Source organism: Spermophilus citellus (genome assembly GCF_964194105.1).
Source record: "Spermophilus citellus genome assembly, chromosome: 1".
Taxonomy (NCBI): Eukaryota; Metazoa; Chordata; class Mammalia; order Rodentia; family Sciuridae; genus Spermophilus; species Spermophilus citellus.
This window is the reverse complement of record NC_138182.1, coordinates 212,943,318-212,962,416: the sequence shown is the minus strand read 5'-3', so window position 1 is coordinate 212,962,416 and position 19,099 is coordinate 212,943,318. Positions and strand designations below refer to the sequence as shown.

The window sequence follows — 19,099 nt, the reverse complement described above, 5'->3', positions numbered from 1 at the left end:
TTGGTATAGATGGAGTCTCAGAAGACCATTGTATTGCATGCACTGCAAGACACCGTGTTGGAAAAGGACAGGCATTATACAATTCAGCTGTTACCAATTGATGAGGTAGAAATATCTCCGGCAAAAGGTAAGAAAAATTTTGGAAATTAAAAAGTAGATTAAAGCAGATAATTAGTAGTTACAGAGATAGGCAATGTTAGGCTTTCTAATTCTTAAAATTTTGCTAAAACATAAAGATGTACTCAAGGTAAATACATTTTTAAATTAACATTATAATACCCCATGTTGGTAAGACATAGGTCAGATTTCATACTGCTCAGCTGTGACTTTTTAAATAAAAATTTTTTTATGAAGCAACATTATAAAATCAATTATAGTAGCTTCCTAAATTATGTGATATTAGGAGACTGGTTAAATGTGGTAGAATAGTATGCAATCATTTAAAATGATGTGGCAGAGAAACAACTACATTGAAAACAAATAACAATCACATGGGTAATTGTTATGGTAATAAAATAGGTTTCAGAACAACATGCTCAATGTAACCCATTTTTGTCATGTGCATGTTTTCTTCCTTCCTTCCTTCCTTCCTTCCTTCCTTCTTCCTTTCCTTTCCTTTCCTTTCCTTTCCTTTCCTTTCCTTTCCTTTCCTTTCCTTTCCTTTCCTTTCTTTTCTTTTCTTTTCTTTTCTTTTCTTTTCTTTTCTTTTCTTTCTCGGAATGAAGCCCAGGGCCTTATGCATGCTCCGTATGTGCTCTGATGTGCTTGTCTTATGTAAGTTTGGAATTATTTATTTGAAATATTAATAATGGTTTTTGATTTCCTAAATTTTGGAAACATATTATTTCTATAATACAACATTATTTTAAACCAACATATTATGTTTGATATGTAGTATATACCTGTTTTCATCTGAAACTAGAAACTACGTATTTTGACACTTCAGAAACAGGCATCATATAGTTCCTGTGATGACTTGTTGCTTGGATCAGTAGAGAATGTTTCAAGAAAATTTTTGTTGTGTGTTCTATCAACAATAATCACAGTAAAAAATGGCCCAGATTTTAATTATAAAAACTTTGTATTGTTACATGTCTTTTTTGCTATCAAAACTCCATCCTATTCATGGGTCTGTGACAAAAAGCAAATTCTGTGGTCAGGAAAATTCTAGCATTACTGTATGTATTTTGGGTAGTTATCCTTTTGTGTTATGTGTCATCATCAACTTAGGTAGTGCATCAATAATCATTCTGGGAGAAAGGGGAGTGCCAGGAGAAGTTGGGATAGCTCCATCATCTAGGCATGTCCTCATTGGGGAGCCTTCAGCTAAATATAATGGTACTGCTATCATCAGGTAAGAGCTTCAAGATTTTTCTTTGCTTCTATGGGGTGATGACATTGTTTAAAGGATTAGTCATAGTACACCATTCTTAGTGCATACACAGTGTTCATGCATCATGATTTTACATAGAAGTAGCATAATTTGGAAATGCTGCACCTTTTATACTGAAATAGAAATTAGATCCCAAAAAGGTTTCAGACTAATGGATGATTTGCATAACCTACACCAAGGAAAGCTCCTGGCGTTGAGATCAAAAGTCCATGCTTTCAGCCCTATTCTGTAGCTAAATGTGCAATATAGGAGATATATTCCATCTTTGTTAGCATGTATGCCTTAGCTGGAAACCATCTTTTAAAAAAGCATCAAAATCAAAGATTTTGATTCTAAGTGTTACAATGTCAGGACTTATCATATAACTAAATTAGTATGATCATAGGAATTCTGTTTCTTTCAAATTTTCTCATGAGGAATAGAGGTGGCAGCCATCAATGAAGTGGCCAGATTTTACTCAATATTTTATCTTTGTGATCGTTATCCAAAGATGATTCTTTATCCTTTTCTATTAGCATGCACATGTATGAAGTGTTTATTATTCTTTGGAGAAGTTTGTTAGGCTATTCATATTTTATGCCCTGTGTGTTAAAAATCTGTAACAACTTCTTTTTATCCCCCCAAACCTCCCACTATTAATGTTCAGTTTTTGCCAATATGCTTGTCATACATTGACACTACACTAGCTCAGTATTTTATAAGTACTTTCTTGCAGTTTATAATTGATAGACGAGTTTAATTAAAAGAATAAAGTTCTTGAAATAAATGCAAATTGGTTACTGTTGAAAGATTCAGTAAACATTTAGGAAAAGTACACAGCAATCAAAATGTATTGAATATACATTTGTGTATTGTTGTAGCCTTGTTCGCGGCCCAGCGATCTGGGGGGAGGTCACAGTATTCTGGAGAATCATCCCTCCTTCTGTGGGGGTGTTTGCTCAAACGTCAGGAAAACTGACAATGCGAGATGGACAGTCTGCAGCCATTGTAGTGATACAGGTATCAATGTTGCTGGCTTATTATGCCCTTCTGTGTGTGTGTGTGTGTGTGGTGTTGGGGTGGGCCATGAGGAGGATGGTAATATTGCAGAATCTGTTGCTGCTTTTTATGTAAAAGGAATGTTTTAAGTTTTACAGATTTTACTGTTAATGATTGTTTTCATCCTTCTCTAGGCTTTGGATGATAATATTCCTGAGGAAAAGTCTTTCTATGAGTTTCAGCTCACTGAAGTCAGCGAGGGAGGAGTGCTGAGTGACTCCAGAAGCACGGCCAACATCACTGTGGTGGCCAGTGACTTTCCCTATGGCCGATTTTCCTTTTCACAGGAGCAGGTTCGAGTATCAGAGGAAGCACTGGGGGTATGGTGTGACTTACTTAAAAATATTAATATTGTTTTTGTTTTTGATGTTGTGAATGCTCTTTAAAAGTATTCCCTTGTTCGTAGTCTAAAGTTTTTCACAAACACATTAAATTGCTCCTAACATTATTTTAACATATAACATATACTTTATAAATTCATGTTTAATTTCGACATAATCCTGGTAAATAGTCTTTAATTAGTGATAATGTTGTCTGGTAGATTAGACATCCAAATCAAATGAGAAAATGCTTTTTGCCTAGGTTAATGTCACAGTCATCCGTTCGGGTGGATATTTTGGCCTGGTGAGACTCTGGTACAAGACTGTGAGCGGGACAGCAGATGCTGGCTCAGATTTTGTTTCTGCATCAGGGGAGCTCCTCTTTGAAGCCAGAGAGACGCTGAAGAGTCTGCTTGTTGAAATCCTTGATGACGACCATCCTGAAGGCCCTGAAGAATTTTCTGTAGCAATTCTAAAGGTGGAACTCCAGGGAAGGTAAAGAAGAACAGGAAATGAGTAAAAAAGAGGGAGAGAGAATGAATAAAGCTACATGTGAAGACACCAATACTGAAGTGTACAACTGTTCTTTTCTTGCTGTTTTTCAACCTATATGTTGTTCCAACAGCTCATAGAAGGGAAATTATGAAAAAGACTAGGTGTTATTATTTGCACTTTTCTGAATTTTAATTTTTCTCTTGAATGTACAGAGTATGTGGCTCTGGTCTGTGAATTCATTCAGAGCAGGCAGGGAATGAGCATGACACTGTGTCTAGTAATTTGGTGAGGAGAGATCCTAACTATTCTCTAGGTCATAGGTCTACTGGGGTGGCAGAATTTGCTTCCTGCTATTTCTATACCTGAGAAAGAACTGGAGGGAGGGGCATCTTCCATTGTGTATCTGAAAGCTATATTATATTGTTTTCTTATGGGTGGTGCCCAACATCAGTTTTAAAGTGGGGAAATTTTTGAGTGGAAGATGGTTGGCCATTAATGTGCACTATGTTTTTAGTGAAGATGAAAATTTAACCATCATGAGTCTCTTTCATTCTCTGTTTTCATGGAGCTGGCTCAGTTGACGAGATGGAAAACACCCTTAGCACATACTTGAGTTCCCATGGTTGAACAGCTCACAGGTTCAGCAGCCTTGCAAGCTCCTCTCCTCTGCATAGCTTACAAAGGACACAAAGGGGGTCCTTCCACTAGAATAGCTTTTGTGTTTATAGGAATCTGGAACAAATTTTTTTATATGAAAATAGTTTTACATTTGTTACATAATTTTGTGCTTTAAAAACTTTTTAAACTAAAATATTTCTCTCTCAGTGACTTAAGTAGAGGGTACATCATCCTAGCTGGGGGAAAAATGTTTTGTGTTTACTTACAATTCAAATCTTTAATTTCCCAGAAATGATTCAGTGACTGGCAATGGGAATGAATTTCTACACATATTAAATATGTTAAAAGTCAAACTGGTCACCCCTTGAATTGAATAAGTTCATTTTGGAAGAAATAGCTAATTAAATGTCAGATCATATTTGTGTTATTGATTGATTATAAGGGGACTTAAAGATTTTTGCCTTCTTGGATATTTAAAAAAGTAGTTTCTACTTAAGTTTAATTCTGGGAAAGAAGTGTATCCTTCCAGATAAATTTCTGGACTTCCTTTGATCTGAAAAAGAAAGTAGTATAGCACAGTGTTTTTTCCTTGTTGCCTGCTCACTAGAATTACTACTACTTTGATACTAGTGTATGGTAACCAGCTAATTTACAACCCATCTCAGAGCATTGATAATAGTTACTATTATCATTTAATATTTTAATCCTCAGTTTTCCGATTTTGCCTAATACCAAATATTTATTTACCACTTTTCAACTTTCAGTACAAGGTAGGTTATAAATATCAGGTAAACAGAATTTGAGAATTGTACAGACTAAAATCATTCACTGTCATTTTTTTATCTTTAGAAAATAAAGTGTCATAAAGCCCTGTAAGTCTAAGCTTGTTCCATGGGAATAACATCTATCTTTAAAAATGTCTTTTGTAGAAATGTTATTACATAAGTAAACTGCCCTCAATATAGAGGAATTATAATTTCATTAAAATATTTTCTTAAATCTTGATGGTTTAACTTGAAATTTTATTAACGAAAAGGTACTCCTTATATTTTTAAAGCAACCCTTGTAACCTAGCAATGTAAACCTCACCCCTAGCTCAAGTAGAAATAGTTTACTCTCTGAGTGCCCAAGGCTCATTACTATACATGTGCTCAGAAGTGATCTCCAGAGGTTTTATTTCAGTTGCTTCCAAATTTCCTAATAGATTTACTATGTTCACATTGCCCAAGTTTAGTGATTTTATATTAGTTTTGGTTTCATGAAGGTGCCAGTAATTGGGAGAAGCACAGAAATCTTTTCAAAACATCATTTAAAAAAAAGGAGTATCTTAGTGTTGAGTATCCTTAAAAGTATTACAATACTTAATAGAGCTAAGTTACAGGAGCTAAAAGATCCCAAAGGATCTTTCAATTTATGCTAAGCAATTATGTATTTGTTATTTATTTTTTGTGTTTTAAAATTTTATTTTTTATGACTTTCCAAAGAGGATATGATTTTACCATCCAAGAAAATGGACTTCAGATAGATCAACCTCCTGAAATAGGAAACACCTCTGTTGTTCGAATCATAATAATGAAAAATGATAATGCAGAGGGAATCATTGAATTTGACCCGAAGTATACTACTTTCAAAGGTAAGTCCAAGTGGCTTAATTGTATGTTTTCCATCATATTCTCAATTAGAAAGTACCTGAACATAGTATTCAGTTTGAATTTGCATATGTAAAATTTTCTTGGTTTGGTGTGCATGTGTGTGTGCACACATATATACCTTTATATTTTTATACTTACTAATTTTGAAAATGTTTTTAATTATCAATATAAAGTCTTGAACCATTCTGTGTATGGCAAAGCCAAATGGTTAAAAATAAGTAATTGTAGAAAAAAAATTATACTTAACCTTAGGATTATTAAAATGTTTCAGTTTTAAACATTTCAATGAAAACTTCTCTAAATTATTTAATTTCCTATGTCATAAGAAATTAGTGAATATTCACTTTTTAGTGAATAATTACCTTTGAAATGACTTTGTTATTGGTGCAGGTGGAGGTAGTGTCTGGATCTTGATCCTATTTCTGGAAATAGTTTGAGTATCAGTTTCCCTTTGTAGAAGTTCCCTTCTATAGAAGAAGAGTACAGAGAATTATGGCTATATCCCTTTCTAGGCAGAAAGAGAAAGCTCCCTTTCTAGGAAATGGTTTTATTCAAAGGAAGAATATAAGGGGAATGAAGGGAAGGGAGGGGAAATGGTAATAGGAAAGACAGTAGAATGAATCAGACATAATTTTCTTATATTCATATATGAAGACACGACCAGTGAAACTCCACATAATGTACAACCAAAAAAATGGGATCCTAATTAGAATAAGTTATACTCCGTGTATGAATAACATGTCAAAATATACTCTACTGTCATATATACCTAAAAATAACAAATAAAAATGCTATTTAATCTGAAAAATTAACATGTTATCTTGCTTGGGCAAGTAATTTATTGGCTCCATTGTTTCTGTCAAAATTCTTTGGTTATCTCGACATTTTTAAAGTTCATCAAAAAATCATTTGAGGAATTGGTTAATAATGACTTTTATGGGTAAATCATGCAAGATATTACAATTTTCTGAACTTTAGTCGACAACTAGTAATAGTTGTGTTGAATTTTTGCATGAAGAAATAAATAGGATTTTGACTATTTTTTCCGTTTCCTAATTTTGATTCACTCTCTTTTTGGGAATCATGGGGTAATACATCTTTATATATAGTTTTTATGTAAGTGCAGTCTTATTTATCCCTAGATATGTGAACTCTATGAAATGATATTTTCATATATTGAGGTTAGTAGAGCTCAAGTAGAAATAAAGATTTTAAAATTAATTTTTAAATTGAAATCAAGCATTGAGGTTTCATTTTCATATTCACAGTATATTTTAAAGGACCTGAAACCATAACAGAATTTTTAATGTAGATTTTTAAAGTATTCATATAAGTAGCATACATTTTATTTATTTATATTATTATCTTTCAACAAACTATTTAGAACTAATCCATATATAAATTTGAAGTTTCTTAAGTCCAGCTAACATTGTCTTATAAACCAAGTCTTTATGTTTGTACATGGTACACAGAGAAGAAATGCCTATACTAATGACTAAATAGGTTATGTGGATTCTAACCTGTACTGTTCACTATGACTTTCAACATCTAGTGAACTACATTATTCCTAAAAAGAACGAGTCATGAAATTTTCACTAATCGTTTTTAAAGTGATAGCTTGCCTTGTCACATCATGTTTAGTTACCTAGTTTAGTTTGTCTGAATCGTATAAAAGTTGGTTGCTTTTTCCAGTGTACCAGTTAACTCCCAGTTCCCCTTACAGTGGAGGAGGATGTTCGAGCAATTGCGATCCCAGTGGTGAGGCTGCATGGAACTTATGGCATTGTGACTGCTGATGTCATCTCCCAGAGCTCCTCTGCTGTTCCAGGGGGCGTCAGTTATATGCTGCACAGCAGTTCAGTCACCTTTCAGCATGGACAGAACTTAAGTTTTATAAATGTCTCCATCACTGATGGCAGTGAAAGGTTGGTGATCCAGGAAACAGTGTGGGCCCACATAAAACATGATATTGAGATCTGACTCTAACATGCACCCATAATACATGTGCCCATTGAGAAAGAGCAGATGAAAGACTTTAGGGGATGTTGGACATAGGGAAAGGGGTCCCGGGACCATCGTTGTGTATGTCATTTCCTTTCAAATAGAAGAGATAATTTCTATTTCTGGAGACTTAAAAACTCTAATCAGAATGTGGAAACATCCTTCAGTGCACTGCCTTAAGCCTTAAGCAACTGAAAAGAGAGGAGGAAAGTCTAATAACTGTCCCAGGTTATGTAATATTGATGCTGATCATTCATGCTTTCAGTTAAGCACCCTCTTCTTCCATTTGGAGTCTGACTGCTGTGCCTTGAATATGTATGATCAATTTGGAAAATGACTAGTTATTTGGATTTTACAAGCATTTTAATATGTTTAGACTCAGAATTGCTCCTTCTCGCTATGCAGTGAATTTGAGGAGCCTTTTGAAATTCTTCTCACTGGAGCTACTGGTGGAGCGATCCTTGGGCGCCACCTAGTGAGCAGAATCACCATCACCAAGAGTGAATCTCCATTTAGCACTATAAGATTTCTCAATCAAAGCAAAATTTCTGTTCCTAACCCCAATTCCACAATGATTTTATCCTTGGTCCTCGAAAGAACTGGAAGACTCTTAGGAGAGATTCAGGTAGAGTTATTCTTTTTTTTTTTTGGTTTTTAAAATAATTTTTGACAGATTGTATATGATTTTGGATTTTCTTCTCCAAATATATATGCTTATTCACAATCAATAAATAGTATTAATTAATTACCTTGTATGGGTAAAATGGTTTCTGGATAAGATGAAGTACATAAAAGTGTATTGGACATACATCTATCCTCAAGGAATTCTTGAGAGCAAGTTAATGATTCTGTTTAAATAAATAACTTCAACAAATATTTTTTATTTTTATGTGTTTTTTTTTTCTGGTACCAGGGATTGAACTCAGGGGCACTGAATCACTGAACCACATACCCAGCCCTTTGGCGTGTGTTTTATTTAAAGACAGTGTCTCATTGAGTTGCTTAGTGCCTTGCTAAGTTGCTGAGGTTATCTTTGAACTCATGATCCTCCTGCCTAGCCTCTTAAGGATTATAGGCATGTGCTACTATGCCCAGCTTCAACAAATATTTATTGGGAGATTTCTATGTGCTGATCCTGTTTTAAGTACTAAGAATATATTTGTGAATTAGATCTCTTATGTGTTCTTACAGAGTGCTCACTTTAGAAAACATTATTAAACAGTAATAAAATTAGTAAAAACACATTATCTGATGACAATTAAGGCTCTGTTTATAAAATTGGGAGATACATTTGTGAATGACCTGCTGTCTATTTTTCTTTTTTTGTGTGGCACTGGAGGCTGAACATAGGACACTCTATCATTGAACTTTACCTGAGCCCTTTATTATTTTTCATTTTGAGATGGATTTTGCTAAGATTTTGGCCTTGAACTTGCAAACCTCCTCTTCAGCCTCCTAACTAGCTGGGATCACAGGCTTGTTCCACCACGCCTGGCTGCTGGCTACCTTCAATTGGATGTTGAGGATATGATGTTGAAGCTGAAGGCTGAGGGCATGTAATTGTTAGAGAGTTAAGTATGTGGGAGTCCTGCAGAGACATAGCCTGACGTGAGTTAGGAGAGGTCCCAGTGGTCAGGGCTTGCAAGTGATGGTACAAGAGTACAAGATAGATCAGAGGGCTCAATAGGTACTTAATCACATAGAACCTCCTTTGCCAGGTGAAAGATCAATTCTAGGTGAAAATAGGATGCTATTACAGAGACTTAAGAAGGGGAATAATGTCATGGATTGTTATTGAAAGCATCTCACCCTGACTACTGTTAAAGTGGTTTGCCATTGGAACAGTGTAGAAGCAGCAGGGATTAAGTTAGGAGGCTATTGCCCTCTTCAGAAATGGTGGTGGAAAGAGATGATTAGTGAATAGACATTGAGTGTGTTTTGGAGGAAAATTCACTGGGTTCAAATTGGAGACTGAGAGAAAGAGAGGAATCAAGGATACCGTCTAGAATTTTAATTTGAACAATTGGCTAAATAGTACTGTTTTCTGATATTCAGAAGTTTGGGGGTGAATCAGGAGTTCTGTTTTGCCATGTTAATTTGAGATACTAGTTGACATGCCAGTGGAGGAGTCAAGTAGACTGGGGAATGTGTGAGTGCATGCACAGTGTGTGGTCAGGGCTGCGGCACAGACTAGGAATGCACTGACACTCAGAGAGTTGTTTGAAACCTTGAGATCAAAGAGTGTAGATAGTGATGTGGAAAGTATGTAGCTGAGCCCTGGGCTTCTGGAATTTAGCATTCAGAGCAGAGAGCTAGCAAAGAAGACTGAAAGTAAAGGAGGAAGAAAACCAGGAAGGCATGTGCCCTGTAAATACCATACAAGCCAAGAAAGATAGCATATAGTGTTGCTAGAAGATCAAGTGACAAGCAAGAACAAGTGCCCTGTTTTTTTTTCCTTCATAGTTGATATGAAAAATATGAAATTTGGAGTTATTGAAATTTAAAAATACATTTATTATAATGTGAAAATTTGTTACTTATAACAACTTATGAAGATTTCTGTTCATTTTACAATAGGAATTTAACTACATAGACATGCAGGTTATATTTGCAAATGCCATTGTTTTATTAAAAAATAAGTTGATGAAGTAGGAATTCTCTGGATTTATCCTATAATAGTTTTATAATATATGTATGTTAGTTTTTTTTTCTAATACTACATATACTGCAATAATCCTTTGGTTAAAACTGATCTTCTCTATTAAAAAATAAAAACCAAAACATTTTGCAGGTAAACTGGGAGATAGTAGGACCCAATTCTCAGGAAACCTTACCACCACAGAACAGAGACATTGCAGACCCAGTGAGCGGATCATTCTTTTTTGGAGATGGAGAAGATGGAGTGAGAACCATAATTCTGACAATCTATCCCCATGAAGAAATTGAAGTTGAAAAGACCTTTGTAATTAAACTTAAACTTGTGAAAGGAGACGCTAACTTAGACTCCGGAGCTAAAGATATTACATTAACTGTAAGTCTGACTTTACCTACAAAATTTCAGATTTAATAGATTTATCAAATACATTTATAGTGTTTGAAACTCTATATGCTTGTGTTGAATTGAAAATTATGAAGCCATAAGAAGTCATAGTAATTCCAACAGATCAAATCTTTTTATTTTTTTGTTTGTTCATGACATAGCCTGATTATTAGCAATTTTTAAAAAGTTTTAAGAGAGTGATACTTATTTTACAATCTTTGAGAAAATTTGGTGTTTTGGGAATATTTGGCACTTTTACAGAGGAAGTATTTGTTATGTCATCTTTGTCTTCAAAATAAAGAAAAATTATTAATGTGCTATAAATCAGGTTTTTTGAAGGAAGAATGCACTTGTTTGATTAGCACAATGATTTGGTATTATATTAGACCTGGATTCTATATACGTGATATGAATCACCTAGTCATGAGGGCCAGAATTACTGGGAATTAAGTAGCCCCGTATTAGTAAGCTACTGAAAACAATGTAGAGAGAGCACGATTTGATTTTTGTTTGTTTGTTTGTTTGGAAAATACTCTTGTTTGGGAATCTACTTCTGTCATAGTATTCTGAAGAAAGAGAACCAGTAGGACACATACACATAGAGTGATTGCAAAAGAGAAAGAGATTTTAAGGAATTTTCTCCTGTGATTATGGGAGTTGGCAGGCAGGAGACCCAGGAAAGAACTGAAGCTGTCTGTGGGTCTTGAGTGGGAATTCGTGGGGCAAACCAACAGGCTGGAAACTCAAGCAAGGTTCCTGAGTTACAGTCTTGAGGCACCATTTCCTTCTGCTGCAAGAAACTTCAGTGTTTGTTTTTCAGTTCTTCAGTTGGCTGGATAAGGCCACCCACTGTAGAGGCTAATCTCCTTTTTTTAGAGTCAGCTGATCCTTAAGGTTAATCATATCTATAGAACATCTTTTGACAACATCCAGACTGTTGTTTGACCAAACAACTGGAGGTATAGTCCTTCCTGTTTGAGGCATAAAATTTAGCATTACAGGGCATTTTTGCTTCTGTTCACTTTATGCCATAGCTAGAAAATTAAGATGAATAAAGCAAAAATTAGGTATCAAATTCATATCATTTTCAGGTTTTGCAAATTATAATTTTCTGCATACTTGTTCCCATTATTTTTATGGAATAAAAACCTATTCATGTTAGACAACAGTTAGTATAGTAGTTTACTCTCTTTTTTTAATCAAGTAGGTAAGCATATTATAGTCAAATGTTATTTCTATGTTTCTTCTATTTTCTCGGCTTATTGGCACATTAATATGTTGGATGCTATAATTTCATCATAGTTGTTTATTTACTCTGCTGTCTTAATGGTCTTTATTTATTTATTTTTTTAGATACAAAAGTTTGGTGATCCAAATGGAGTTGTTCATTTTGCTCCTGAGTCTTTATCTAAGAAGACTTATGTGGAGCCACCAGGTTTGGAAGGACCGCTGGTCATCACTTTCTTTGTCAGAAGGGTAAAGGGCACCTTTGGAGAAATTACGGTATTATTTTTCTTTTGATTTTTCCAAGTACACCAATTTACCTATTGAATGTGGTCAAGAGGGACAGAGAGCCTGCATTTTTCTTTAAAGTTTTTGAAAAACTAAAATTACTTGGGTTTTTGAGATAAATTGAGAGGCTTCATTTAAGCACCTCTGGGCTCTCCAGATCTCATCAAATCTGGTTTTCTTTCTGAATTCAATATGATTACAGTTAGTGTGTGAAGGACCTTTCTCAGGCTTCATTGTGAAGGACTGAGCTATTTTGTATTTTATTTCTTGCTATAAATATGGAGCCTTTTCTGTGTAAGCCTCTTGATTTTTTTTTTTAGAAATTACTTATTATATTCTTTCAGGCTTTATTTATCAACAGGATATCTCCAGTTAGCAAGTGTTTTTTAAGGGGTTGCATTTGTGTGTTTATTGATATAAACTGAGGATTCTCTTGGAAGTTCTCTTGGTATTTGGCTAAAGTCAACGACAGATATTTCTTTGCTAGAAAAATATATTTTGTGAAATTTCTGCATACAGTTAACCTCTCTTCCAGTAATGGATATTAACTGATACTTCTTCAGTTGAATTTTTATAGTTTGGAGTTCAACAACGCTTGGGAAGTAATGATAAATTCTTGATAATTTATAAATATTTCCTTTATATTTAAAATAAACAAAATCAAATTCTGATGTGAATCAACAAATTTTCTACTTATTTTTATCTTAAAATATCATATATGGTTCACTAATTAATGTATTTATGGAATTGGTGTGCTAAAGTTAGTTAACTTGCTTTTCCTTCTTCAAAATATTCTATTATTTTATAAGCAGGTCAAATAGTGAGAATTTTAAATCATGTTTTGCAAATTACAATGAAGGCTTGCAGTGATTCATATACTTCACAAACTTACATATACTTAGAGGATTTGGCTTTGAATGTAATGATGCACAACAAAATTTATTTTTGTACTTTATAAAGGGATATTTAATTTATTTGGTTTAATATAGTGGATTATCTAACTTTGTTGAAATTTTTCCCTTTTATTTTAGATTTACTGGGAATTAAGTAGTGAATTTGATATCACTGGTGACTTTATTTCCACAAATGGATTTTTCACCATGGCTGATGGAGAGACTGATGCAAGCTTTGATGTTCATTTGCTGCCAGATGATATACCTGAGATAGAGGAGGACTGTGTGATGCAGCTAGTTTCTGTAGAGGGAGGAGCAGAACTGGATGTGGAAAAATGCATCACATGGTTCTCTGTGTCTGCAAGTGATGATCCACATGGAGTATTTGCCTTGTATCCAGATCACCAGTCAATACTTATTGGACAGGACCTTATTAGATCTGTCCAAATTAATATCACCAGGCTTGCTGGCACATTTGGAGATGTGGCTGTTAGATTTCGAATATCATCTGATCATAAAGAACAGCTAGTTGCTACAAAAAATGCAGAGATGCAGCTGGTGGTTCAAGATGGTGCCAGATATAAAGTTGACATGGTTCCAATAAAGAATCAGGTTTGTGATGTCCTTATTATTCTTTTAGGGAGTCTTTGCTTACCTCATGATTACTTATGAGTCTTGCTTAGACATTTAAACATATCAATGAAAAGGCCTTAGGGAATGCATAGTAATTATTGAACAGTGCTTTTGTAGATCATAAATGACTAAGTATATTTGTCGAGATAATAGCAGGGATTATTCAATACTTACAAAGTTCCAGGATAGTATAGTGAGAGAGACTTATTCTTGCTCTCTGGAACTTGAAGGGCCTGCATTAAGTATCGGAACTGATACCTGCTTCTGTCCTTGAAATTTGGGAAATCAGTATGATTTTTTTGAGAGTATTAAGAAAGAGAGAGTAGCACATCTCTCTGCCATCATTTGAGCAATAAAAAGGCCTAAATTTCCTGTGGGTCAAGTAGATACTCCAGCAGTCTTTCTCAGTCTTTGAACCCACAGAAAGTGATTTAAGTGACTGTTTATCTTAATCCTTACAAGGATGGTGCAAACCACATCAGTCTCTATGATAGGAGAGAAATTATTTAATTCAATTCTCTTATGATTAAGAAAGACTGCCCAAAAAAGTAGCCAGATTGCAGTCACCATGTGAAGAATCAGTAGGGTGCATTGTGAAAAATGGGGTGAATCACAAAGTCATCAAGAGAATAAGTTGTCTCATCTGAGGAACACTGAAGAGTGGAATTCTGAAGCCTTTGAGGAACACCCAAATGGAGGCCATGAAGTTGGATCAGGGATATGGAAGGCCATGCTGAAGAACATGATCACTGCCTAAATATTAGGGTGCTGTTTTCATGGAGCTGTGGTGGCTGTCAGTGTTGGCCAAGAAAGGAGGATAGCAGAGAGACAAAGTTTTTGTCTTAAAGAGGCCTTCCTCTTGTCCCAAACCTGGAAGTGTCCGATGACTGATGGGAAGGTCCTGGGGCTGAGGTTTGGAGGAATACTGAAATCATAGTATGACCTCTTTCTCTTTGTAGATCCTAATCAAGCAAGAACTATCATAAACAGGGAGCTTGGATTGAATGTGAGATTGCAGTTTCAGTTTATGTAGTAGGCCTGGTCTTTTATATTCCTAAAAATGACAGAAAGTTTTGAGGTTTACTTGCAACAAATAAAGGGTGGTGGAAAGAGACTCCACAAAACACAAAGCAAGAGAGAAATGATGTAGCTTCTTATTTGTTTCATCCATTTTATAAAGTTGCAATCAATAGAAGAAAGGCGGTCATTCAGAGTAAGCAACAAGTCCATTACACTAATTCATGCTTACTGTGTAAGTTTTTGATCTTTTGTGCACCTAGGTCTTTAAATGTTTTTGGTGTTTGATACAAGAGAAAAATGGAGGCTTGTTTGTGCGACGTGGGATTCATAATTATTATCACGAGCCTGTAGTTTTCTGAGAAACTGACTTAAGGTCATGGCCCTGATTTATGAATTTCTAAACTCCAAATCCAAAATAGTGCAATACTGGGTAAAAGAGAGGGACATTAAGTTAACCAGAAAATCATTGTATTAAGTCTCTTTTACAAATTAGAAGAAATTTTCAAAAATACATTGTGCCTAAATTATATAACTGGAAACATTCTCCAACACATTCATAGCATCACATTCTGAACAGTCAATTATAAGCTACTAATGAATACTAGGGGTCATTCTTTAACTTTTTAAGGAATAGATTTGTATCATTTTATATATTGCATTAATTTGCCAACAAGGCTTCCATAGAGAAGATTATTGTATTATTTTGTTAACTGATGTGTACAGTTGAAAGTTGCACTCACCTAAAATATATGATATATATTACATAGACTAAGACACTTGATCTGCCTGGCTATTAGGTAGCTTTTTGTGGTACCTAGATCACTTTGAATGATAGTAGTTCTTCTTTCATTTTACTTGAACAGCATAATGGCATAGTTTATGAAGACACTTAGATTTCCTAATACCACATTTGAATTATATATAGTGTTCTTAAAATCTTCTTTGAAACTAGTTTGTTCTTATGGTTTCTAAATTCCAATGAACAGAAATAAAATTTGCTAGTTCATGCATACTGAGAAGCTTGCTATATTTGCCTACTATAACTTCTTTCATTAACCTATTTCAAATGCATGGGTTCGTTCTTCTTCACTCCTATAGTTGAGGATGTGTGGTATAAAATTGCACATAATTAGATATTGGTGAATTAGTTTTTCAAAGTAACTGTTTGGATCAAGATGCAACATGCTTATAAAACAAGGGCAGGTTTTTTTTAAGGATCCACTTCCTCCCTCCCATCCGAGATATGACACATTGTTTTTTGAGGTTTGGGATATTATTACAAAATATAGTTACACAGCACATAGTGCAAAGTATGTAATTCTCCTTGCTCCATACTTCTGGGTAAAAGTTAGGATTTCATACAGGTCAGGATAGGTCAACCAAAGGGAAGACAACCAAGGCCATGACATGTTTAGTCTGTTGTGATGTGGCTACTTTCAAGTGGGTCTTTGAACAAGGAAAGCTTCTGCTAAGACTCTTGATGTAGGTTTAAGACCTGGACCATGGAGTTTAAACTGTTACCACACTTGTCTAAGAAGTGGGTTCTTGGATGAGGCACACGCTGACTGCAGGAACCATTGGTTCACTGAAGGAACATGTCTAGGTTTAAAGGGCTTAAGTGGGAATGAAGGAGGAGATTTACCATTGTGGTTGGATCATTTTTTGAGCACTCATCTCTGTGCTGGTGTTTATGGGAAGCAGAACAGATCAAAGGTGATTGAGACACAATTCCTGTCATCCTGGTCCTTCTGTCTAGTGTAAGAGAGGCTCACTAACAACCAATTAAAAAAGTATGTGGGTGCACAGTGTTGGAAATGTGCACAGGATATCATGGGACTATAAATTCTTTCTGTTTGTGCCCAAATGGCATTAAGAGTGATGAGAAATATATAAAATAGCACTGTTGAGGTAGTCTTGGATCAGGGATATGGAAGGCCATGTTGAAGAACATGATCACGCCTAAAACTTTCAAGTTCCTTTTCAAACTCATCTAACCACTCTTCTGTGGGTAGACCAGTTGTTCCTCAAATCTGCTGTGACTGCAGTTCAATTTTAATGTTTAATTCCTGTACCTTGAAGAACTGTTGCATCACACAAGTCTGGGATGGGCCCATGAACAGAGAGTTAAGAGGAAAGGCATCAGGGACTCTGTGCATATGATGACACCTCATCCTTCATTCTTTAGAAAATGGGAATAAATTATCACTAGCTACCCAGACAGGTGGGGTACACATGATTAAAGTTTAATATTATGATTTGTTTCCTTAACATTTGAACTAAAATTCATGTTTAGTTATGTAATTTCTTTTCACAGTATGACATTGAACCAACAAATATTAGGCGAGTGCTCTACCACTAAGCTCTCCCCTGGCTCAGTAAATGTCATTTGGAAAGAATGAAACATCTTTTGCCCTTAGGTTGCACATCATTTGAAACTGCTATGGTGTACCCTTTGTACATTTGAGGAAATGACACATGTTTAAGTTCATTATATTTGAAAGAAGAAGAGACTGCATAGAAGTGGTTGCTTTTATATTTAACAAAGATACAAAATTTTTTAGGAGTAGTTCAGGTTATTGGACAACTTGGGGTTAGCCATTACCAATAACAATGTTTCTATGTAAAATTGTATTATAAGTTTCAAAAATACTTTTAGTGTAACATCGGTTTGTAAGTTCAGAAATTCCCCTATTTTTTTAGACTTTAAAATTTTGTCCACTGGTAATTTAATACATGATGTTAGTAATTTTTATTTATCCAACATTCAAATAATCAAGATACCTAATTCATTGTCCATTTTGAGTAAATATCATTAATTCTTTATGAATTAATGAAGAGGAAGAAAGTGGGTTTTGCTGGGTTTCAGGGCCTGATAATATTCAACAGTGTGCTCTTTCCGTTCCCTTGACACATGATTTCTTCACCAACACTGCTACTTGATTCCTTTTTGAGACTATTTGAGTACACATGGAACGTTTGCAAGTTTTTATACTATGCAATGACTACTCCTCACCTCACACTCTAAATGCTGGAGGTTTTTTTTAAGACTAAGGTCACACAATGATGAAATTGCTACTAAGGGAACCTCAGGCAGTGTGCTAAAGGCTCACTATATTACTCGGAAAATCATTTCTTAACAACTAAAAAAATGTAATTGATGCTGTTGGTTTCTAGGTCTTTCTGTCACTGGGCTCCAATATCACCTTGCAGCTAGTGACTGTGATGCTCCTCAGTGGAAATGTCTATGGAATGCCAACCATTCTCCAGGAAGCAAAATCTGCTGTGCTTCCAGTCCCTGAAGAAGCAGCCAATTCTCAGGTAATTGGCCCTGGTGTGGTACTGCAGCCGACCAGCAGAGGGCAGCTTCACAAGAAGGACCAAGTTCCTAGAGAGTTTCTTAATATCAACTATTCAATCTGAATAATCCTGTGAATATCAAAGTTGACATAATAATAGAAAAATTATATAAAAGTAATTGTCAACTTTCAATACTAGTTAGGAAATATGTTTACTTTTTTAAGGTTTTAGAAAATTTTTTATCTTGTAGAATTTGAATGTAAGTTGTGGAATTTTAAAAATAACAGTCAACCTAAAGTTGAAATGCCCAAGTCTTTTCTTGATATCAACTATTTACTATTGAGTTACTTATACTAAGTAATTAAAATTAGAATGAAATATTAGTGAATATTTCAGATCTTTTTTTGTCATGTTTGTCTTTGCCATTCAGGCTTTGGTTTACTGTGCAAGTTTGTGCTGACTTAGACAAATGCTAGAAGACTTTCTGTGATATGGTTGCACCCAAGTATCTGAGTTGTCCAAGTTCATCTCAGGAAAAATTATTGCCCAATCATTTCAGCAATTTGAAGAAGAACAAAGGCCTTACTTTCTTTTATTTTGGTTCTGTCCATATAAGACAAAGCTAGGTCTGCTGTCTATGGCTGTGGCAACATGATGTCTGTTTGAAGATGCTATGAGATATAATTCCTCCTTACTCCTTCAGATGGGAGCTGAAATGACAAGCCTGGCTCCAGATGCTGATGTGGAATCTGTGTGGTTGAATGGGTAGGAATATAGGCAGATACAGTCTTTGGCCATTACAGAATGCTCTTTAGCTACTCTTTCCTCGGTATCTTCTTCGTAGCAAGTGCATTTGCTCTGTCCTCTAAAGCGGAATCCACCAGCATTAAAAATTATTGAAAGGAACGGGTTTGTTTTCTTTTGTTCAAGAATGAGTAAGGGAATAGAATTTACTAAAAGTCTCTGAAACATTGTTGGTTTTTTGTGCTCACTGGTTATTATTAAATAGATTTGTTTTATCCCAAGCCATTCATTTGGAGTAGCTAAGTATTTCTTACTCCTTACCCATACACAACACTTTACCACCCACCCTGAAGGGAAACGTTATGTGTGCAATGTATCCTCTGTACTCCTGCCGGTATTTACATGGTGTGTGTATGTGTGCTTGTGATGTGACTAGGATGTGT

General features: G+C 35.0%; 1 protein-coding gene across 1 annotated transcript in view; it reads left to right on the top strand.

Moving 5' to 3' along the window:
* Positions 1-19,099, top strand: part of ADGRV1 (adhesion G protein-coupled receptor V1) — a gene marked incomplete at its 5' end in the record, with an annotated part of 540,732 nt that overhangs the window by 175,709 nt on the left and 345,924 nt on the right. The window contains 12 exons of the mRNA XM_081287826.1: positions 10-127; positions 1,231-1,354; positions 2,254-2,392; positions 2,566-2,751; positions 3,014-3,246; positions 5,349-5,497; positions 7,240-7,441; positions 7,923-8,142; positions 10,309-10,548; positions 11,911-12,060; positions 13,101-13,574; positions 17,790-17,933. Of these exons, the coding sequence (XP_081143952.1) occupies positions 10-127; positions 1,231-1,354; positions 2,254-2,392; positions 2,566-2,751; positions 3,014-3,246; positions 5,349-5,497; positions 7,240-7,441; positions 7,923-8,142; positions 10,309-10,548; positions 11,911-12,060; positions 13,101-13,574; positions 17,790-17,933 (2,379 nt within the window). The remainder of the gene's footprint in view (positions 1-9; positions 128-1,230; positions 1,355-2,253; positions 2,393-2,565; positions 2,752-3,013; positions 3,247-5,348; positions 5,498-7,239; positions 7,442-7,922; positions 8,143-10,308; positions 10,549-11,910; positions 12,061-13,100; positions 13,575-17,789; positions 17,934-19,099) is intronic.